Consider the following 24,390-nt stretch of genomic DNA (forward strand, 5'->3'; position numbering starts at 1 on the left):
CCCACAAGTCACCCCATCTTGGATTCTACTAGGTCTTTAGTTTTCAAAATGCACAGATTTGGTAGGTTTCCCTAGGTGCCGACTGAGCTAGAGGCAAAAATCCACAGGTAGACACTTTGCAAAAAACACCTCTGTTTTCTTTGGAAAAATGTGATGTGTTCACATTGTGTTTTGGGGCATTTCCTGTCACGGGCACTAGGCCTACCCACACAATTGAGGTATCAATTTTATCGGGAGACTTGGGGGAACGCTGGGTGGAAGCAAATTTGTGGCTCCTCTCATATTCCAGAACTTTCTGCCACCGAAATGTGAGGGAAGTGTTTTTTTAGCCAAATTTTGAGGTTTGCAAAGGATTCTGGGTAACAGAACCTGGTGAGAGCCCCACAAGTCACCCCATCTTGGATTCCCCTAGGTCTCTAGCTTTAAAAAATGCACAGGTTTGGTAGGTTTCCCTAGGCGCTGGCTGAGCTACAGGCCAAAATCTACAGGTAGGCACTTTGCAAAAAACACCTCTGTTTTCTTTGGGAAAATGTGATGTGTCCACGTTGTATTTTGGGGCATTTCCTGTCACAGGCGCTTGGCCTACCCACACAAGTGAGGTACCATTTTTATCGGGAGACATGGGGGAACATAGAATAGCAAAACAAGTGTTATTGCCTCTTGTCTTTCGCTACATTTTTTCCTTCCAAATATAAGAGAGTGTGTAAAAAAGACGTCTATTTGAGAAATGCCCTGTAATTCACATGCTAGTATGGGCACCCTGGAATTCAGAGATGCGCAAATAACCACTGCTCCTCAACACCTTATCTTGTGCCTATTTTGGAAATACAAAGGTTTTCTTGATACCTATTTGTCACTCTTTATATTTCAGCAAATTAATTGCTGTATACCCGGTACAGAATGAAAACCCACGGCAAGGTGCATCTCATTTATTGGCTCTGGGTACCTAGGGTTCTTGATGAACCTACAAACCTTATATATACCCGCAACCAGAAGAACCCAGCAGACGTAACAGTACATTGCTTTCAAGAACCTGACATCGCAGGAAAAAGTTACAGAGTAAAACGCAGAGAAAAATGGCTGTTTTTTTCACCTCGATTTCAATATTTGTTTATTTCAGTTGTTATTTTCTGTAGGAAACCCTTGTAGGATCTACACAAATTACCCATTGCTAATTTCAGAAATGTGTCTACTTTTCAGAAATGTTTAGGTTTCTGGGATCCAGCATTGGTTTCACACCCATTTCTGTCACTGACTGGAAGGAGGCTGAAAGCACAAAAAATCGTAAAAATGAGGTATGTCCCAGTAAAATGCCAAGATTATGTTGAAAAATTGGGTCTTTTGATTCAAGTCTGCCTGGTCCTGAAAGCTGTGCAGCTGGTGATTTTAGCACCGTAAACCCTTTGTTGATGCCATTTTCAGGGAAAAAACCACAAGCCTTCTTCTGCAGCCCTTTTTCCCATTTTTTTTTTTTAAACGAAATGTTCACTGTATTTTGGCTAATTTCTTTGCCTCCTTCAGGGGAACTCACAAAGTCTGGAATCCATAGGATGTTGGAAAAAAAGGACACAAATTTTGCATGGGTAGCTTATTTGGACAAAATTTTATGATGGCCTAAGTGCGCCCTGCCCCAAATAGCCTAAAAAAGGCCTGGCACCGGAGGGGGAAAATGCCTGGTAGTGAAAGGGTTAAATACACCGGGTGGACACTGTAGACCTGGTGGTCTTCTCGGGTCCGCCACTGACGCGGCTTGGCTGTGCGACCACTAAGATCTAAATCAGGCCCTAAGTAGTTAACTTACATTTGTGAGGATATCCCCACAGAAAAGATAAGAAAGATGAAAGTGAAGATTTGCACTTGTATGTTCTTAAATAGAATTTATTTTGTAGTGCTTTGGTAGTACTATTGTAGATCTACTAAACGTACTACAAAAATAAGTTTGTAAATGGCCTCACATGTCTATCTTAGTCCCTGGAACATGTTGATAAATGCAGTATTCCTATAACAACTTTGGCATTACCCTGTAACATACATTCATTGTTTCAACAGACCAAAAACATATGAAGTACCACCAAATCCTTTAGTGCAGATTTTCCTTTACTGAAGAAAGATTGCAATTAAAAACAAAAAACAATACACCATCTAAATTCATACTTGTTAGGGCTTAAAATGTTGAATTCTTAAATAAAACAGTGTTGGTAAGGGGCTTGTAAAACCCCATGTATTAAGGAAGAAAACAATTTTACATTTTTGACCTTAGCAAAATGTATGTGTAACTCAGTATGCCTGCTTCTAGCATCAACATAAATATCTGACATAAAGAGGTACAGCTTATGGAAAGAGTGCGTAGTTCTACATGTGGTAATTCTGGGTTCTGGAATGTTATGTGTCTGGAAAAACCCAAATCAATAGGTAAGTCATAAATGTTTCGATTTCGGAGCTCAATCCGACAAACAAGCATACCTGTTAAGATTCACTGAAAATTATGCAGTATTTTAAAGTCACAGGAATGTAATGTGCTCCACAGATTGTATTATTGGGATTTTATGGAATGCCTCTTGGAACTTTTTTCATCTCACGATTTTCTTTTTTTTTTCAAGCAAATAAAAAGAGGGAGAACATGCATAAAATAACCAATAACTTACCTGTGGTAGTGCTCTTTCTGATAGAGACTTGTAGCCGCAGATTCCTCATCTTATAAATAGATAACAACTTATTACCTTATTGGAGGTGAGTCTGTAAATCGACAGATGGTCCTGTAAAACTGAATGGGCAAAATGCCCTTCTTGGTGGACCTGACTATCCAGACAATAGTGCTTCATGAATGTATGGAAAGGCATTTACGCAGCTGCTGGCAAATGTCTGAGACAGGGATTCCATGTGCAAAGGCAGTGGTGGCAGCTTTGGCCCTTGTAATAGATTGAGCGTGCAGTATTTCTAGCCAACATGCAGCAAATCGTAATGCAGGACATGATCCAGCAGGAGATGGTTCTCTACTGCACAACCTTGCATTTTTTCACTTTGGCAAACCCTACAAACAGCTGATCGTCTGCTCAGTGTTCTTTGGTACTATTTTTGTAAAAGCTCAGCGCTTTCTTGGGTTCCAAGTGACGCCTTCTGAGGGGGGTGAAGCAGAACATAGAATTCTGGCAGGTTGATGGTCTGACCGATGTGGAAGTGTGTCACAACATTTGGTAAAAAGGATGTTTGCGTCTGTAGAGCCAGTTTGTCTGGGGCAAAAGTGGTGTATGGCGGGTTGACACAGAGAGCTTGTAACTCACTAACCCGTCATGCTGATGTAACGCCGACAAGGAACACTGTCTTGAGGCTGAGAAGTAACAAAAGGCTGCTGCGAAGTTGCTTGAATGGACTATACATCAGGAACGTAACAACAAAACTAAGGTGCCACTGTGGCATGCCAAAGAGGGAGAGAGGAACCAGATGTTGTAAACCTTTTAAAAACGTACAACTGGAAACTTAGACCATGAAACCTGACTCGGCAACTGCAGAAAAGCCAAAAGATATCCTATGACAGTGCCCAAAACAAAGCCTTTGCTGGGTGAGGGCCAAAACAAATAACATTATGTCAGATAACTTTGCCTGGAGGGGGTCTATCTAACTGGACAGTGCACACACCAAGTTATAAATGTATCTCGACCACAGACATTGTTTTTTATCGAGGGATGCCTGGCTGCCAAGATGACATCAACCACCTCTGGAGGAAGGTCAAAGGTGTTCAGATGTCACCGCTCCTGCTACTAAGACAGCAGATACTGCTGAAGGAGTAGGCTGAACAGAGCACAGATGCTGAAGACCAGGAGTTCTGGATACCATACTTTCTGTGCCTAATCTGGAGCCACTAGGAAGATTGGGGCCCGGTTAGTTCTGATCTTATTAAGAACTTAGTACAGGAGTGATATCAGCACAAAGACATACAGGTATCTCTAGTTCCATTTGAGATAAAATGTGTCTCCCCACAAGAGACACCTTGGAAACACCAACACGCAGAAGTGCTAACATTGCACATTCAGAATGTGGCGAAGAGAGTGACCCAAGGTACTCTGCATTTGAGAAGAGACATTGCACCATCTCCAAATGCAAATGCCACACATGATCCACAAGGTGTCAATGGGAGAGTTGATCTTTCATGTCAATCTAAGAGCCTGGCAAATAGTTTACCACCAAGAAGATCCCTTGGCAGTCCAGCCATTTCCAGAGCAGCAGAGCTTCCTAGTACAGGGTCCAGGGCCCTACCCTGCCCTGTTTGTTGCAGTACAACATGGCAGCGGGGTTGTCTGTGAACACCTGTACCAGTCCCCTGGAATGTATAGTAAGAAGGCTTTCAATACCAAGTGGATGCCCCTCAGCTCCAGAAGTTTGACATAGAGCTGGGGTCCCCTGGAGATCACAGCCTTTAATCCCCGCCTTTTCCAGATGGCAGCTCCAACATTGAAGTGATGCATCAGTCACCACTGTCAGCACTGGGTCAGGAAGAGAGAGCTGTCTGCTGCAGACCCAATCGTGGTCCAATAACCACCAGTGCAGATCTTTTACAGTCTCCTCCAAAATCTGGTTACCTTGATGTTGGGCTCGCTAAGACTTCAGATCCCACTTCAGAGCAGGATGCAAAAACCATTAGTCCAAGCAGCTTCAGAGTCAACCTCCCTGAAATCCTGGACTGAGGCCACAAATTTGGGATCAAGGCTAAAAGTCCTGGACTCTTTTTCCTATGGGAAAAGCATGGCATTGAACAGTGTCCGAAACGGATCCAGTAAAGGGGAGCACTTGAGTAGGAGTTCAGCATATTGATAGTGAACTCCAAAGGTGACGGGTTAGCTGTAGTCTGGAAGTGGCTGAAGACTTCTTAGGATGAGCCCACTTTTAACAGCTGGTAGGGGAAGACCGGCATCCCTGACCTTCAAATATGTGCTGCCACCTCTGCCATCACTTTTGTGAGCACCCAAGGGGCGCCAGTGAGACCAAACCGGAGCAGCAAATTGAAAATGCTCCTGTCCCACCATGAATCGAGGGTGGCATTGATGGGTAGGTAGGAAGAGTATATAGAAATGGGTGTCCTGCAGGTCCAGCACTACCATCTAGTCTCCATGGTCGAGGACAGACAAGACCTGTGCCAGGGTGGGCATCCTGAATGTCTGGAGCAAGTTGTTATGAGGGCATAGATCTAGCATAGGAGGAAGGCATTCATCCTTCTGGGTCACCAGAAAATAAGTGAATAACAACCATGTCCTACTTCTGTCACTCAGACCTCTTCAACAGTTCATTTGGCCAAAAGGGCTTGCACTTCCAGCCACAAAATGAAGAGAGGGTTTTCTGTCAGGCACTGGAGGGATGGTGGAAGGTCCAGAGGAGGAATCTAGCATTTACTAATTGAAGAGAAAACTTGCTTTAAAAAAATATCCACCCTTTTGGTCTCCCTATCGTGGGAAGTAGTCAGAGAAGTATCTGCTCATGGACACCTCCACCGCTAAACTTTTGGTTGAAGGATGCTGACGAATAAGCAGGATCGCCTGTGGCAGGACAATGGCATTTCGCTAAGTGTCTGTTCACTGGGGGCCAGAGCAAGGCTTAGCCTAGGCTCCCAACAAGGTATCTGCCAATGCCTAATTGAATGGCAGAAGGGGTTCGGAAGACGTTTGCCAGGCTGAGGACTTCTGTCAGCACATTCATTTTTACCACGAAGGAGGGAAGCTGGAGGTCAAGGGCTTTGCAAGAGCCATGTCACCGAGCCTGTGCATGCTCAGGCGAATGTGAATGGCGATTTCTTGCTCTTCTTTTAGCAGTTACCAGGGCAATTCGGATTGTGATGCAAACCGGCCTCATGAGTGGGTTCAGCTACTCCTTGAGTGGCAGCTGGACTGGGGCTGACCTTTGTACTTGGACCGCAACTTAGATCGGGCTTCTCTAGGAGTCTTCTTATGCTTAACAATGTAAAGTTTTGACTTGAGGTTCCAAATTGACATCAGTTTCATTGATGCACAGTGGCTGCAGGCCCTGGAGTCTTAACTTAACCCCAGCCACCACAGGCACACCTGATGAAGATGTATAATAGACATTTCTTAGCCACAGTGCCTACAGGGCTTAATATCTGCTGTTGTTTTGGGAGGTGACAACCCTTGCACACTGAGAAATTTTTTTGAAAAAATATTGATATGCCTCCCTGAGGGATGAGAGAGCTCTGGATCTTTGTCTGGTGGGACAGAGAAAAAGGAACTGACGCCAGAGCACGGGAATGACGCTTTAAAGGCTCCACAGGTTATTTCCGGAGCAGAAGAGCATCACTGCAGAGCCACACGTGCCACCGAGCAGCACGCAGAGGTACTGGTGAAAAGTTTCCGGCTCCAGTCTGATGCCTGGCAAATATTGCAAAGGTGAGAAATCTGCTTTTATAAGGCTTTATCATATTTTAAGACGACAAAAGTAATCTAACAATTATTCATACTAACCATCTACTCCGTTTTTTTTTTTGTCATTTATAATCCATCTAAGGTTAGTCAATTTAACTAGGAACACAGATATCAATGGTACATCTGGTGCAATTGAACTGGGCCCCCATAGAATGAGGGACCTACTGCAACCGAGTTAAAGCTATCTTACCAAAGTACAAAATGGCGGATCCATTTTCCTTTTACTTGCATTAAGTACCATGGCAAACTTGTTACACCACTGCTTTTTATAAAAAATAAAGATTACTGTATGGATGCTATTAGAATTCAAATACCTAGACATAATATTTCTGAAACATAAACCAGTAGCAACAAGCACGGTAAATTTAGGGGACTAGTTCCAGCCTTCACCTTTTGAGAGCTGCTCTCTCAAAAAAAAAAAACTACAAAAAAGTTGCTGGTTCTAAGAAAAAGACTACAATTCTTTTACAGTGAATAAACTTAGTTCACAAATAATTCAACAACTTTTAAGGAACTTGCTTTTTAGGCGATGCTTAGATATTGAGCATACAAAGTGCAATTAAAAATATGTTTCGATGTCGTACCTTAATCCAAGCAAAGAACACACTGACTGCGACCATGATGTTGTACTGAGTTTGCCAGTAAGCAAGAAAATGAAAGTTAGGATATGCTGTGGAATCTTCGAGAAGCTTTTCAATCAAAAGATTGACTTGCACAGTTCGATACAAGTTGAAGGCGATGGCCAAAAGTGATATCTAGCAGAAAAATAAACCAGACATATATACTCTTTTACATAAACGGAAACTACATTGACTAAGGGTAGAGATTACTGTGTTTCATACCCATTTAGTTAACCAACTTCAGCAAACATTTTAATTGCATGGCACTTCAAATAAACAGTTTTAATGATGAAGAAATGACAGTACGCCTATGTTGAGTTGTGATTTTTCTAAATGCTAAATTGATTACCTTATAAAACATCTGATGACGCAGAAAAAGAAGGACCAACATATATTCTTATATCATGTAACCAAAATCGTATAATGTAGTGTGATTTTAGTAAAGAAAATAACGTACGTGGGAAACTGTGCCCTCGGAGTAGTTCGCCAATACTATAAACGGGCTTTATTAATCATGAAGAATTGAAAATTGTAGTAATCCGTTATAATTGCAAATGTGTGCCATGATTTCTTATTGAAACTGTGTGTGTTTAGCTTAAATTAAGTAGAGGCTTTGGCCTAGTTGCCTGGTCTCAAATTCTAACTGCGTGGCTTTTCCTTGAACTAATAAAATGAATATTTTACTTTAAGGTTGTATTTTTCCAGTAGGGATAACTAACATACTTATCTCCAAGGTTTCGTGCTAGGCAAGTTTCATCCCCTTTGAAGCAAGGTCAGTCTCTGCAGGTGCGGACAATAAGAGTACTGATATCAAAATAATTGGCAAACTGTGTTGCAACTTGTGTTCCAAGGCTCCAAGGACAATGTATGCATAAATCAGTACTAGGAGAAAGACACTATTCATTGGTCAAATTGAAGCCATCCTATGAACCCTCCAATGGAAGACCCTGCTGAATTTGGAATGTTTCTTACTTAAACCCACCAGACAAAGAGAAGTCAGCCGTTTTTCCTTGATGCCATCTTTGAAGCCAAATGCCAGACGCCATCATAGACGACATCTTGATGCCCTTTTCTCTATTCCAGAGAAAGAGACTTTGAGAATTCTCACCCTAGAGACTTTAACTTTAAATTGCCCCGTCTTGCCCATGCAGTAGCTTTGCCCCATTCTCCTTGCTGCTGCAAGGAAACTTGCCCTTAATTCTGCCCCTTTGATATCTGCCCCATGCTGATCGAAACAATACCTGAAGGACGAAGACTTTCTTGAATGCTGCTTGTATTTGGTAATTATGAAAGGATAATTGGATTATGCATTGTGTTTTTCCTTTTAGGTACCAACTGCTATTTTGATAGGGCCCAAGCTAGAGGTTTTCCAAATTTGTGTTGACTAAATTCGTTTTGCATGAAGCCCCACATGCCAATGCTAATTAGAGGCTAGTCAAGGTATTCATCTGATGCACCATGCTAAATTGAAATCTTGTTATGCTGACCGATGTATGAAATTAGTCAAATTCAGTTGCTTATATTAGTGATTTGTGTTGCTAAAACTGAATGCATTATAATTCAGATTTTGCGTAGATTGCGTTTCTTCCGCCTCTATGGACAGCTAGTAATGTTCGTATACATATATCATTTGGTTTTTAGACTTATATACATTGTGCTAGCTTTGTTAATATAGGGAAATAAATTCATTAACTTTTAATAAACTTGTGTGGTTATTCATGACTGAAAGGTCATGTTGCGTCGAAATACAAACTGTTATTAATTCCTAATGTGGTATTTTGATCTATTAATTGAGTATTGGATATTGATTACAATAGTTATTGATTATTAATTTAAGTGACCCGACTATTCTCTAAAAGGTTCACCGACCTCTAGGTACAGGTAATTCATAAGGGCTGGACGCGTTATCACATCTATAGTATCGAATTAAAAAAGAACAAACCTTGTATTTACCTTAAGTCTTCACAGTGTTATACAAATAGGAGAACGAATGAAAATGCAAATTTTAGGACATACTGGCGGGCTAAAGCCTTTGGAAACACAAGACTAATAAGCTATGGGAAGATAAGAGACAGTTCCTCCTGCGACACTGAAGTCACACACAGAAGGTGGAGTAGACCCAAAGAAGTGGTGTGCCGCACGCTAATGGTCGGGTGCTTTATAAGTGACATGCTGCTCATTCACATCTTGGCCTGGTAGTTCAGATGAGGCTACGAAGGCTCGACAATCGCATCGTAAAGGAAGTTACTAATCCAAACCCTTTGGTGGACACCATTGACAGCAGTAGTGTCAACTGTTATGGTCAGTGTTTCTCCCTGGATGATAGGGATGAGCAAAACTGGAGTTAGGGGGAAGCAATAGAAAACCATAAAGGGAAGGAGGGGGCATTGGAAGCAAATAGACCTAGAACAGGGGGGGCGAGGAATATCAAAGAATGTGCAAGACACCCAAGAGAAAGGTGGTGGAACAAGCGCAGGCGGGAGAGTTCTTTTAGATTCCCCCAGGAGCCTGCTGTTATGTGGTGTATCCCGACACTCCACACCAGGAAGTTAATATATTGGAGTAATGTGTATGAGCGTGGTCAGTTGAAAGGCCACCACTGTACTAACTATGTGCCTGGCTGTTTTCTTGGCCTGCCTGTGCCACACCACATTGGCGACGAGAAGGCTGCACGGACCCTCGATGTATACTGGCACCTCGATGGCCAAAGTGGACCCTGGTGCAGCCTCCCACAGCGACTGCCTGAGGCCCACAGAATTATTCACCATAAGCAGCTGCCTCGCTCACCCGGCAGCCTGCCTGTGGATGTCAACTGCCCGAGCTGGAAGCCCGCCTCAAAGTCAGCCAAGGTCTCCGACCACACAACCTTGCCCCTTGAGTTTGGCAGCCAGGCCCAGGAAACTCAGTACCACTTGAGGGAGCCCTCCTTGTAGTGTTTGCCTGTACTCAGGCAACCCCATGTTGCGGTCCCAGGGGTGGAGGATATGTTAGCCCACCCCTCTCCACTGGTGCCGAATGGTTGGGCCGACATAGTGGTGACCCAAAATGGTTAAGTTGCCTGTGACATGTATGAGTGGGGATCAGTGAGTTCTGAGTGAGTAAAGTATTTCTAGCAAACACTCCCGGCTCTGTGTCATTTTGAAGCCTACATGACACTGGCGATGAGGATGGCCATGCCGCCGTCCTCACCTGCCTCACTGCCCAGCACCTACTCTACGCCGCATTGCTGGAATGATCCTTGTGTGGTGCTTTCCATCCAGAGACCGCCAGAATTGGAGCTGGAGCCCGTACGTGACTTCACCCGGAACGGCCCGCTATCTGCTGCCAACCACCAGGTGCTCACTCAACTATGCGGCGCTGTCAGAGCCTGCCATCAGCCTGCCTCCTGCTGACACGCCCACTATGCTCTGCAGGTTATCGCCCCAGGGGGAAACACAACAGCGTTTCTCCACTGCACCCGAGGCTTCCCTGCAATGTTGCTTGAAGGCCTGCTCCAGCCGAGCCTGCCACGTGCTTGGGCCTATAACATCCCCATCGCTCTACCTGCTGAGAACTCAACATCTGGCAGGTACTGTGCAAATGTCTGGGGAACCAAGATGCCAGCCCCAGCAAAATTTGGTGCCTACACAAATAAAGGGTTGCAGAGCATAAGAAGGGCAACATATTACAGTCAGGAGGAGGAAGGAAGCAAGCCACCACATACCAGCACCACCCAAAAAATAAATAAATAAATAAAAGGAAGACACCACTCACACCACGCACAGCTCATAGTGGGCAGGGCTAGACAGTCATTTCACTCGCCTCTGAGTAGTGTTTGCCAGGCGAAAAGACCACAGCTTGGCCCTTCCCAGAATGAAGTGTGGATTCCTGAGGAAGAGTAAAAGTTTCTCCTGCTACCAACTCTCTGACCAAGGAATAGGTCCCGACCCAGAAAAAGTGAAGGACACTGGAAACCCTCATGCATCTACCTCTGTGTTAGGGGTCTGCAGTTTCCTGGGCATGGTAACTTAATGTGGACGGTTCACAATGAACCTGTCGGACATCACAGGGATCATAAAATTGCAGGTTTCAACTTCACTATCAAGTACCGGCCAGATATGCACAACCCTGCTGATTCTTTATCAGGCCATGCCCAGCCAGTGACTCTCTCCGAAGCACAGGAAGCACAGGAGACTGACAAATATGTATGCCTGGTAGTCAAGAGTTCTAATCCGATCCCTCTGTCCCTGGAGGATGTCATGGAAGCCACTGATTCAGATGACTACCTGCAAATGGCCATCTGAGCAGTACTAACTAGTGACTGGAGGCCCCTCCATGATGATACTGCTCACCGTACTGAACATGTGAAGCTAACTCTTCAATCACTACACAACATTTGACAAGAACTCTCAGTAATAATCAAAGGCAGCCTCAAGTGAGGACCACAACTTTTCTCCTCAGCAGCCTGGGTCACAGGGCTATCCTCCTGGCTCATGAAATCCACCAAGGTGTTGTAAAATTCAAGAATATGTTGAGGAGCAAAGCCTGGTTTCCTAGGCTTGATCAGCACGGTCAAGTGTGGTGTAGCCATTTTGGCTTTAATTTTATATACATTATTTTATCATATTAGGCCTGTTGCTGTGAACTTTAACCGAGATATATTTTATTTGCCTTTGTTTTATTATTTTAACATTAACCACATTTGCGGCCTCGTTTTATTTTTTCAATCTAGCTATTCTTCACCTTGGTCAGCACTATGTTCTTAAACAAGACAATTCCTTCACTCTGTGCTCAAGACTGCAGAAAGATAGGTTGCCGGCAAAAGTAGTACGCTTTGTCTCTAATGTTCACAGAAACATACACATTCTTGCGTGGGGATCCTTTCTTGGAACATCAGTTGTTTTATTATAAAAACACTACTTTGACCCATGTACGTTAGAGGGATATTCCAGCCAGATGACCACGACTGTATACTGATTACCGATTTCTGCGCTACAGCTGCTTATGTAGACTACAGGCTTCTTGCTCAGGTATGAGGGAACCTGAAAGGCAGAATTAGAGCTTAACATGCTGTGCTCTAACATGGTTTAGGTAGGAACTATCTCTACAAATCTTAGTGACAGTATGGTAGCATTATTCTTGGGTTTTACTCTCCTTGTCACAATTTTAATCTTATTGTGCTTCATCATCCTAGTTATTGCAATTCATGCTTTATTATCTAAGATGCAGTTACCTCTGCCTCTGATTGTCCCTGCATATGTTAGACTAATGAAACTGAGAGAAACAGATGAGATCTGAGTGACCACGATTCCCCTGAGTAGTCCTGTACCAAGTTATGATTTGAAAGTGTGCTGGGACCCTGCTAACCAGGCCCCAGCACCAGTGTCCTTTCCCTAAACTGTACCTTTGTCTCCACAATTGGCACAACCCTAGCACCCAGGTAAGTCCCTTGTAACTGGTACCCCTGGTACCAAGGGCCCTGATGCCAAGGAAGTTCTCTAAGGGCTGCATCATGTCTTATGCCACCCTAGGGACCCCTCACTCAGCACATGCACACTGCTTTCCAGCTTGTGTGTGCTGGTGGGGAGAAAATGAATAAGTCAACATGGCACTCCCCTCAGGGTGCCATGCCAACCTCACACTGCCTATGGCATAGATAAGTCACCCCTCTAGCAGGCCTTACAGCCCTATGGCAGGGTGCACTATACCACAGGTGAGGGCATAGGTGCATGAGCACTATGCACCTACAGTGTCTAAGCAGAACCTTAGACATTGCAAGTGCAGGGTAGCCATAAGAGTATATGGTCTGGTAGACTGTCATACACGAACTCCACAGCACCATAATGGCTACACTGAAAACTGGGAAGTTTGGTATCAAACTTCTCAGCACAATAAATGCACACTGGAGCCAGTGTACATTTTATTGTGAAATACACCCTGAGGGCATCTTAGAGATGCCCCCTGAAAACATACCCGACTTCCACTGTGGGCTGACTAGTTTTACCAGCCTGCCACACACCAGACATGTTGCTGGCCACATGGGGAGAGTGCCTTTGTCACTCTGTGGCCAAGAACAAAGCCTGTACTGGGTGGAGGTGCTTCTCACCTCCCCCTGCAGGAACTGTAACACCTGGCGGTGAGCCTCAAAGGCTCACACTCTTTGTTGCAGCGCCACAGGACATCCCAGCTAGTGGAGATGCCCGCCCTTCCGGCCACTGCCCCCACTTTTGGCGGCAAGGGCTGAGGAGATAATGAGAAAACAAGGAGGAGTCACTGGCCAGTCAAGACAACCCCTAAGGTGTCCTGAGCTGAGGTGACTCTGGCTTTTGGAAACCCTCCATCTTGCAGATGGAGGATTCCCCCAATAGGATTAGGGATGTGACCCTCTCCCCACCGGGAGAAGGCACAAAGAGGGTGTAGCCACCCTCAGGGCTAGTAGCCATTGGCTACTAACCTTCCAGACATAAACAGAATGTCCCAGAACCTGGGAAGATAGATTCCTGCAACCTGAAGACGAAGAAGGACTGCTGACCTGAAGCCCTGCAGAGAAGACGGAGACACCAACTGCTTTGGCCCCAGCCCTACCGGCCTGTCTTTCCACTTTGAGAAAAACTGTAACAGCGACGCGTCCCCCAGGGTCCAGCGACCTCTGAAGCCTCAGAGGACTACCCTGCATCTAAAAGGACCAACAAGCTCCTAAGGACAGCTGCCCTGTTCACCAACACTGCAACTTTGCAACAAAAAAGCAACTTTTAAAGACCACACGTTTCCCGACGGAAACGTGAGACTTTCCACTCTGCACCCGACGCCCCCGGCTCGACTTGCGGAAAACTAACTCTACAGGGAGGACTCCCTGGCAACTGCGAGCCCGTGAGTAGCCAGAGTTGACCCCCCTGAACCCCCACAGCAACGCCTGCAGAGGGAATCCAGAGGCTCCCCCTGACCGCGACTGCCTGCTTCAATGAACCAGACGCCTGGAAAACACAGTGCACCCGCAGCCCCCAGGACCTGAAGGAACCAAACTCCAGTGAGGAGCGATCCTGGCTACCCCGAGGAGCCCCTCCTTTGCCTGCCTGCATCGCTGAAGAGACCCCCGGGTCTCCCCATTGATCTCTATTGAAAACCGATGCCTGTTTGCACTCTGCACCCGGCCGCCCCTATGCCGCTGAGAGTGTACTTTTTGTGCCTGCTTGTGTCCCCCCCGGTGCCCTACAAAACCCCCCTGGTCTGCCCTCCAAAGTCGCGGGTACTTACCTGCTGGCAGACTGGAACCGGGGCACCCCTATTTCCATTGAAGCCAATGGGGGTCATTCTGACCCTAGCGGCCGGTGACCGCCAGGGTCACCGACCACGGGAGCACCGCCAACAGGCTGGCGGTGCTCCCTCGAGCATTCTGACCGCGGCGGTTCAGCCGCGGTCAGAAGCGGAAAGTCGGCGGTCTCCCGCCGACTTTCCGCTGCTCGGGGGAATCCTCGCGCTCCGCCGCCATGGGGATTCTGACACCCCCTACCGCCATCGGATGGCGGTAGGGGGTGCCGCGGGGCCCCTGGGGGCCCCTGCAGTGCCCATGCCATTGGCATGGGCACTGCAGGGGCCCCCGTAAGAGGGCCCCGCAAAGTATTTCAGTGTCTGCAAAGCAGACACTGAAATACGCGACGGGTGCAGCTGCACCCGTCGCACCCCTGCAACTCCGCCGGCTCCATTCGGAGCCGGCATCCTCGTTGCAGGGGCATTTCCGCTGGGCCGGCGGGCGCTCTTTTGGAGAGCGCCCGCCGGCCCAGCGGAAATGTGTGAATGGCCGCCGTGGTCTTTTGACCGCGGTGCGGTCATTTGTCGGCGGGACTGTGGCGGGCGGCCTCCGCCGCCCGCCACAGTCAGAATCAGCCCCTATGTGTTTTGGGCACCACTTTGACCTCTGCACGCGACCTGCCCTGAGCTGCTGGTGTGGTAACTTTGGGGTTGCCTTGAACCCTCAATGGTGGACTACCTTGGACCCAACTTAGAACCCTGTAAGTGTTGTACTTACCTGTAAAACTAATATTTACTTACCTCCCCCAGGAACTGTAGATTTTTGCACTGTGTCCATTTTCAAAATAGCTTATTGCCATTTTTGCCAAAACTATACATGTGATTGTGATTATTCAAAGTTCCTAAGATACCTGAGTGAAATACCTTTCATGTGAAGTGAAGTATTACTTGTAAATCTTGAACCTGTGGTTCTTAAAATAAACTAAGAAAATATATTTTTCTATGTAAAAACCTATTGGCCTGGAATTGTCTTTTGAGTGTGTGTTCCTCATTTATTGCCTGTGTGTGTACAACAAATGCTTAACACTACCCTCTGTTAAGCCTACTGCTCGACCACACTACAACAAGATAGAGCATTAGAATGATCTCTTTTTGCCACTATCTTACCTCTAAGGGGAACCCTTGGACTCTGTGCATGCTATTTCTTACTTTGAAATAGTGCATACAGAGCCAACTTCCTACATTGGTGGATCAGCGGTGGGGTACAAGACTTTGCATTTCCTGGACTACTCAGCCAATACCTGATCGCACAACTAAATTCCCAAACTTTCCATTAGAAACTGATTTTTGAAATTTGAGCTATTTTTCCAAATTTTTAAAGGTCCTGCTAGGGCCTTGTGTTAGTCCCTGTTAGCATTTCTTTTAGAGTTTAAAAGTTTTGTAAAAGTTTGAATTAAGTTCTAGAGATAGTTTTAGATTCTTAAAAAGTATTCAACTTTTAGAAACAAAGGGGGTTATTCTAACTTTGGAGGAGGTGTTAATCCGTCCCAAAAGTGACGGAAAAGTGACGGATTTACCACCAGCCGTATTACGAGTCCATTATATCCTATGGAACTCGTAATACGGCTGGTGGTATATCCGTCACTTTACTGTCACTTTTGGGACGGATTAACACTCCTCCAAAGTTAGAATAACCCCCAAAATGTCTACAGAACAGTTAGTGATGGAACTCAATCTCACTCGTTACCTGCATCTTAAGATGTCAGAGTTAAGGTCTCTCTGTAAAATCAAAAAGATAAAGACTGGTTCAAACCCTACCAAAGTACAGCTCCAGGAGCTCTTGTCAGAGTTTGTTAAAAACAACCCCTCTGATGATGCCCTCACAGAGGGGGACACTAGTGAGTTGGAGGAACTCCCACCTCCATCCCTAGATAGGGAGACCAGGGTTTCTTCAACCCTGACTCCAAATGTGATAGTCAGAGATGCTGCTTCTCTCACAGGAGAGTCTAGCAACTCTAGAAGCATTGAGGACATCCTCAATGAAGATGACCACCTGCTAGCCAGGTTGGCCAAAAGATTGGCTTTGGAAAGACAGATCCTAGCCATAGAAAGGGAAAGACAAGACATGGGATTAGGTCCCATCAATGGTAGCAGCAATATAAATAGGGTCCGAGATTCTCCTGACATGCTAAAAATCCCTAAAGGGATTTTTACTAAATATGAAGATGGTGATGACATCACCAAATGGTTCACAGCTTCTGAGAGGGCTTGTGCAACCAGAAAAGTAAACAAATCTCACTGGGGTGCTCTCCTTTGGGAAATGTTCACTGGAAAGTGTAGAGATAGACTCCTCACACTCTCTGGAAAAGATGCAGAATCCTATGACCTCATGAAGGCTACCCTGATTGAGGGCTTTGGATTCTCAACTGAGGAGTACAGGATTAGGTTCAGGGGGGCTCAAAAATCCTCGAGCCAGCCCTGGGTTGATTTCGTTGACTTCTCAGTCAAAACACTGGATGGTTGGATTAATGGCAGTGGTGTAAGTGATTATGATGAGCTGTACAATCTGTTTATGAAAGAACACCTGTTAAGTAATTGTTTCAATGATAAACTACATCAGCATCTGGTAGACCTAAGACCAATTTCTCCCCAAGAATTGGGAAAGAAGGCGGACTGGGTCAAGACTAGGGTGACCAAGACTTCCACAGGGGGTGACCAAAAGAAAGGGGTCACAAAGACTCCCCAGGGGAAGAGTGTTGAGACATCCAAGGGTAAAAGTAAAGAGTCTTCTACAGGGCCCCAAAAACCTGCTCAAGAGGGAGGGTCCAAAGCCTCTTCACTATCCAATTTTGGGTACAAGGGTAAAAACTTTGATCCCAAAAAGGCCTGGTGTCGTAGCTGTAATCAGCAGGGACACCAAACTGGAGACAAGACCTGTCCCAAGAAAGGTTCCACTTCAAACTCTACTCCACTTAGCACTGGAATAGCCAGTCTCCAGGTGGGATCAACAGTGTGCCCAGAGCAAATCAGGGTTCACACTGAAGCTACATTAGTCTCTGAGGGTGGGGTGGACTTAGCCACACTGGCTGCCTGGTCCCCTAATATGCAAAAATACAGGCAGCAACTCTTAATTAATGGGACTAGTGTAGAATGCCTGAGGGATACAGGTGCCAGTGTCACCATGGTGACAGAAAAACTGATTTCCCAAGGTCAATACCTGGCTAGACAAACTTATCCAGTCACCAACGCTGACAATCAGACTAAAGTACATCCCATGGCTATGGTAACTTTAGAGTGGGGAGGGGTCAATGGCCTGAAACAGGTAGTGGTCTCCTCAAATATCCCTGTCGACTGTTTGCTTGGAAATGACCTGGAGTCCTCAGCATGGGCTGAGGTAGAACTAAAACCAATGCAGCCATGCTGGGTATCCCTGAACTGGTGTGTGTCAAGAAAAGGGCACAGTGCAAGGCTCAGTGTGAAAAAGTGGTGTTGGAGCCTGGAATAATGGCCCAACCCCCCAAGAGGAAAGGAAAGAAGACTGGGGAACCAGCTTCAACACAACAAAAGAAAGGGAACCTCTTTTCCCAGGAAGAAGTTCTGCCTTCTGAGGGAACTGAGCCCATGGAGTTGGAACCTTATCAGGTTGAACTCTTAGGCCCAGGGGGACCCACAAGGGAACAGTTGTGTAAGGGTCAAGAAACATGTCCCTCCCTTGAAGGCCTTAGGCAGCAGGCAGCAAGCTGCTGAAGAGACCTAAGGAAAAATCACTGGAACACATAGAGTCTATTGGGAAGATGGACTCCTCTACACTGAGGCAAGAGATCACAAACCTGGTGCCACTAGGAGAGTGGTAGTGCCTCAGGAGTTTAGGAAATTCATTCTGACCTTAGCTCATGATATTCCACTTGCAGGGCATTTGGGACAAACCAAGACTTGGGAGAGGTTAGTCAACCATTTCTATTGGCCCAACATGTCCCAGAAGGTAAATGAGTTTTGTGTCTCCTGTGCCACCTGCCAAGCCAGTGGTAAGACAGGTGGACACCCAAAGGCCCCCCTCATTCCACTTCCAGTGGAGGGGGTCCCCTTTGAAAGAGTGGGTGTGAACATAGTGGGTCCACTTGAATCTCCTACAGCATCAGGGAACCAGTATATCCTAGTGGTAGTGGATCATGCCACTAGGTACCCTGATGCAATTCCTCTTAGGTCCACTACTGCCCCTGCAGTAGGTAAAACACTCATTGGTATATTTACCAGAGTGGGATTTCCTAAGGAGGTGGTGTCTGACAGGGGTACCAACTTCATGTCAGCATACCTGAAACACATGTGGAATGAGTGTGGGGTGACTTACAAATTCACCACACCATACCATCCACAAACCAATGGTCTGTAAAAAGATTTAACAAGACATTGAAAGGCATGATCATGGGGCTCCCTGAAATGCTTAAAAGGAGATGGGATGTCCTCTTGCCATGTCTGTTTTTCGCCTACAGAGATGTGCCTCAGAAGGGAGTAGGGTTTTCCCCCTTTGAACTTCTGCTTGGCCATCCTGTCAGGGGACCACTAGCTCTTGTAAAAGAAGGCTGGGAGAGACCTCTTCATGAGCCTAAACAAGATATAGTGGACTATGTACTAGGCCTACGTTCAAGGATGGCAGAGTACATGGAAAAGGCAAGTAAAAACCTTGAGGCCAGCCAACAACTCCAGAAGATGTGGTATGACCAAAAGGCTGCTATGGTTGATTTTCAGCCAGGGCAGGAAGTCTGGGCTCTGGAGCTTGTGGCTCCCAGGGCACTTCAGGACAGATGGAGTGGCCCTTACCCAGTGCTAGAGAGAAAGAGTCAGGTCACCTACCTAGTAGACCTAGGCACTAGCAGGACCCCCAAGAGGGTGGTCCATGTGAACAGCCTCAAACTCTTTCATGACAGGGCACATGTGAATCTGTTGATGGTAACAGATGAGGACCAGGAAGCTCAGAGTGTGAGAGTGAACCTCTCCCTGATCTCCTCTCCACAGACCTTAAAGATGGCTCAGTAGATGGAGTGATCTATTCAGACACCCTCTCTGGCCAACAGCAATCTGACTGTAGGAAAGTCTTACATCAGTTTGCTGAGCTCTTTTCCCTAACCCCTGGTCAGACACACCTGTGTACCCATGATGTGGGCACAGGAGACAGCATGCATGTCAAAAACCACATTTTCAGGCAGTCTGACCAAGTTAAGGAAAGCATCAAAGTGGAAGTCCACAAGATGCTGGAATTGGGAGTCATTGAGCACTCTGACAGCCCCTGGGCTAGCCCAGTGGTCTTAGTCCCCAAACCTCACACCAAGGATGGTAAGAGAGAGATGAGGTTTTGTGTGGACTACAGAGGACTTAATTCTGTCACCAAGACACATGCCCATCTCATTCCAAGGGCAGATGAATGAATTGACAAACTAGGTGCTGCCAGATATTTAAGTACCTTTGACTTGACAGCAGGGTACTGGCAAATCAAAATGGCACCAAGAGCAAAAGAAAAGACAGCATTCTCCACACCTGATGGACATTATCAGTTTACTGTTATACCCTTTGGCTTAAAGAATGCCCCTGCCACCTTCCAAAGGTTGGTGAATCAAGTCCTTGCTGGCTTGGAGTCCTTCAGTTCAGCTTATCTTGACGATATTGCTGTCTTTAGCTCCTGCTGGCAGGATCACCTGGTCCACCTGAAGAATGTTTTGAAGCAGCAGGCTTCTCTATCAAGACATCCAAATGTCAGATAGGGCAGGGAACTGTGGTTTACTTGGGACACCTTGTAGGTGGAGGCCAGGTTCAGCCACTCCAACCCAAGATCCAGACTATTCTGAACTGGGTAGCTCCAAAGACCCAGACTCAAGTCAGGGCATTCGTTGGCTTGACTGGCTACTACAGGAGGTTTGTGAAGGGATATGGATCAATAGTGACACCCCTCACAGAACTCACCTCTAAGAAAATGCCTAAGAAGATAAACTGGACTATAGAATGCCAACAGGCCTTTGACACCCTAAAACAAGCTATGTGCACAGCACCAGTTCTAAAAGCTCCAGATTACTCCAAGCAGTTCATTGTGCAGACTGATGCCTCTGAACATGGGATAGGGGCAGTTTTGTCCAAACAAATGATGATGGCCTTGACCAGCCTGTTGCTTTCATTAGCAGGGGGTTACTCCCCAGGGAGCAGCGTTGGAATGCCATTGAGAGGGAGGACTTTGCTGTGGTTTGGTCCCTGAAGAAGCTGAGACCATACCTCTTTGGTACTCACTTTGTAGTTCAAACTGACCACAGACCTCTCAGATGGCTAATGCAAATGAAAAGTGAAAATCCAAAACTATTGAGGTGGTCCATCTCCCTACATGGAATGAACTTTATAGTGGAACACAGACCTGGGACTGCCCATGCCAATGCAGATGGCCTTTCCAGGTTCTTCCACTTAGAAAATGAAGACTCTCTTGGGAAAGGTTAGTCTCATCCTCTTTCGTTTGGTGGGGGTTGTGTAAGGAAATGCCTCCTTGGCATGGTTCCCCCTGACTTTTTGCCTTTGCTGATGCCAAGTTATGATTTGAAAGTGTGCTGAGGCCTGCTAACCAGGCCCGAGCACCAGTGTTCTTTCCCTAAAACTGTACCTTTTCTCCACAATTGGCACACCCTGGCATCCAGGTAAGTCTCTTGTAACTGGTACCCCTGGTACCAAGGGCCCTGATGCCAGGGAAGGTCTCTAAGGGCTACAGCATGTCTTATGCCACCCTGGGGACCCCTCACTCAGCACAGACACACTGCCTGCCAGCTTGTGTGTGCTGGTGGGGAAAAAATGACTAAGTCGACATGGCACTCCCCTCAGGGTGCCATGCCAACCTCACACTGCCCATGGCATAGATAAGCCACTCCTCTAGAAGGCCTTACAGCCCTAAGGCAGGGTGCACTATACCATAGGTGAGGGCATATGTGCATGAGCACTATGCCCCTACAGTGTCTAAGCAAAACCTTAGACATTATAAGTGCAGGGTAGCCATAAGAGTATATGGTCTGGGAGTCTGTCATACACAAACTCCACAGCACCATAATGGCTACACTGATAACTGGGAAGTTTGGTATCAAACTTCTCAGCACAATAAATGCACACTGATGCCAGTGTACATTTTATTGTGAAATACACCCAGAGGGCATCTTAGAAATGCCCCCTGAAAACATACCCGACTTCCAGTGTCGGCTGACTAGTAATGCCAGCCAGCCACACACCAGACATGTTTCTGGCCACATGGGGAGAGTGCCTTTGTCACTCTGTGGCTAGTAACAAGGCCTGTACTGGGTGGAGGTGCTTCTCACCTCCCCCTGCAGGAACTGTAACACCTGGTGGTGAGCCTCAAAGGCTCACCCCCTTTGTTACAGCACCACAGGGCATCCCAGCTAGTGGAGATGCCCGCCTCCTCCGTCCACGGCCCCACTTTTGGCGGCAAGGCCAGAGGAGATAATGATAAAAACAAGGAGGAGTCACTGGCCAGTCAGGACAACCCCTAAGGTGTCCTGAGCTGAGGTGACTCTGACTTTTAGAAATCCTCCATCTTGCAGATGGAGGATTCCCCCAATAGGATTAGGGATGTGCCCCCCTCCCCTCAGGGAGGAGGCACAACGAGGGTGTAGCCACCCTCAGGGCTAGTAGCCATTGGCTACTAACCTCCCAGACCTAAAAAGTCCCTTAAATTGAGTATTTAGTGGCCACCAGAACCGAGGAAAATAGATTCCTGCAACCTGAAGACGAAGAAGGACTGATGACCTGAAGCCCTGCAGAGAAGACGGAGACACCAACTGCTTTGGCCCCAGCCCTACCGGCCTGTCTCCCCACTTCGAGAAAAACTGCAACAGCAACGCGTCCCCCAGGGTCCAGTGACCTCTGAAGCCTCAGAGGACTACCCTGCATCTAAAAGGACCAAGAACTCCCGAGGACAGCGGCCCTGTTCCACAAAGACTGAAACTTGCAACAAAGAAATAACTTTTAAAGGACTTCACGTTTCCTGCCGGAAGTGTGAGACTTTCCACTCTGCACCTGATGCCCCCGGCTCGACCTGCGGAGAACAACACTACAGGGAGGACTCCCCGGCGACTGCGAGCCCATGAGTAGCCAGAGCTGACCCCCCTGAGCTCCCACAGCGACGCCTAAAGAGGGAATCCAGAGGCTCCTCCTGACCGCAACTGCCTGCTTCACAGAACCCGACGCCTGGTAAAGACACTGCACCCGCAGCCCCCAGGACCTGAAGGATCTGACCTCCAGTGCAGAAACGACCCCCAGGTGGCCCTCTCCCTTGCCCAGGTGGTGGCTTCCCTGAGGAGCCCCCCCCCCCCTTGCCTGCCTGATTCGCTGAAGAGACCCCTGGGTCTCCCATTGGAACCTATTGCGAACCCAACGCCTGTTTGCACACTGCACCCGGCCACCCCGTGCCGCTGAGGGTGTACTTTCTGTGCTGACTTGTGTCCCCCCGGTGCCCTACAAAACCCCCCTGGTCTGCCCTCCAAAGTCGCGGGTACTTACCTGCTGGCAGACTGGGACCGGGGCACCCCCTTCTCCATTGAAGCCTATGCGTTTTGGCCACCACTTTGGCCTCTGCACCTGCCCGGCCCTGAGCTGCTGGTGTGGTAACTTTGGGGTTGCCTTGAACCCCCAATGGTGGGCTACTTTGGACCCAACTTTGAACCCTGTAAGAGTTGTACTTACCTGTGAACTTAACATTTACTTACCTCCCCCAGGAACTGTTGAATTTTGCACTGGGTCCAATTTTAAAATAGCTTATTGCCATTTTTGCAAAACCTGTACATGTGATTGTGATTATTCAATGTTCCTAAAATACCTGAGTGAAATACCTTTCATTTGAAGTATTACTTGTAAATCTTGAACCTGTGGTTCTTAAAATAAACTAAGAAAATATATTTTTTCTGTATAAAAACCTATTGGCCTGGAATTGTCTTTTGAGTGTGTGTTCCTCATTTATTGCCTGTGTGTGTACAACAAATGCTTAACACTACCCTCTGATAAGCCTACTGCTCGACCACACTACAACAAAATAGAGCATTAGAATGATCTTTTTTTGCCACTAACTTACCTCTAAGGGGAACCCTTGGACTCTGTGCATGCTATTTCTTACTTTGAAATAGTGCATACAGAGCCAACTTCCTACACCTACCCTGACTAGGACTGTGATCCCTATTTGGGCAAAGGTGTATACCTCTGCCAACTAGAGACCCCATTTCTAACATTGGTGATCAGCGGTGAGGATAGGACTTGTGTTTGTGCAGTGACATACAATAGCTATGTGTACACTACCTACCCACAGTTAAAGGTAAACTTGATTTTCTCTCTTTTTTTGCAATTTCGTTTTTCTGCTTGACATTTTAACCTAATCCTCAAACAACATATCTCTGGCTGGGTCTCAAGTAGGAGCTGGAGAGTTCGACCTAGCCAAGCTGGAGACATACACTGTCAGCCAGCTGAAAGGGTTCTGCAAAGGGATGGGAGTACCTACCCGGGGTGTCTTCAGGAAGGAGGAGTACCAAAAGGCACTGTGGGCCTGGGCAGAAGCCCATTCACAGGATGATGTTGAGGTGGAGGAGCCAGAGGATGGCTCCTCAGAGAATTTGCCACCAGAAATGGGGGATGATACCCCTGGAATTGTGCCTCCTGCTAAACCAGGGAGCAGTGTCTCTAGCCATGGCCTAACCGCAGAGAAAAGGAGGGAGGAGATAGAATTTCAATTGTGAATGGCAAGGTTAAACATGGAGGCAGAGGAGAGGAAGGCTGAGAGAGAAGCCAAACAACCTGAGGCTGGGAGAGCCTTGGCTGAAAAAAAACTTCTTCTGGCTCACAAACTGAGTCTCAAAGAGCTGGACCTCAAGCCTAGGCAGCCTGAGTCCAGCAGTGATGCTGGCAGCATACATGCAGGACTTGCTTGAGACAAGATTTGTATACCTAAAAATGTGGTGCCAAGTTATATGGTGGGAGATGCAAGTGGTTGGCTGCTTATGAAGTTGCACTAAGGGCTCATGGGGTTCCTGAAGAGCAATGGGGGGCAGGCTTGTGGAGATATGTGCCAGTTGTTGGGAGTGACCCACACCTCTCAC

At 46.7% G+C, this 24,390-nt stretch overlaps 1 protein-coding gene across 1 annotated transcript in view; it reads right to left on the reverse strand.

The window, feature by feature from the left end:
- LOC138246960 (polycystin-2-like protein 2) overlaps positions 1–24,390 on the reverse strand; it is a 719,546-nt gene that overhangs the window by 247,127 nt on the left and 448,029 nt on the right. The window contains exon 6 of the mRNA XM_069201708.1: positions 7,010–7,180. Within this exon, the coding sequence (XP_069057809.1) occupies positions 7,010–7,180 (171 nt within the window). The remainder of the gene's footprint in view (positions 1–7,009; positions 7,181–24,390) is intronic.

The sequence above is a fragment of the Pleurodeles waltl genome, chromosome 7 (assembly GCF_031143425.1).
Source record: "Pleurodeles waltl isolate 20211129_DDA chromosome 7, aPleWal1.hap1.20221129, whole genome shotgun sequence".
Taxonomy (NCBI): domain Eukaryota; kingdom Metazoa; phylum Chordata; class Amphibia; order Caudata; family Salamandridae; genus Pleurodeles; species Pleurodeles waltl.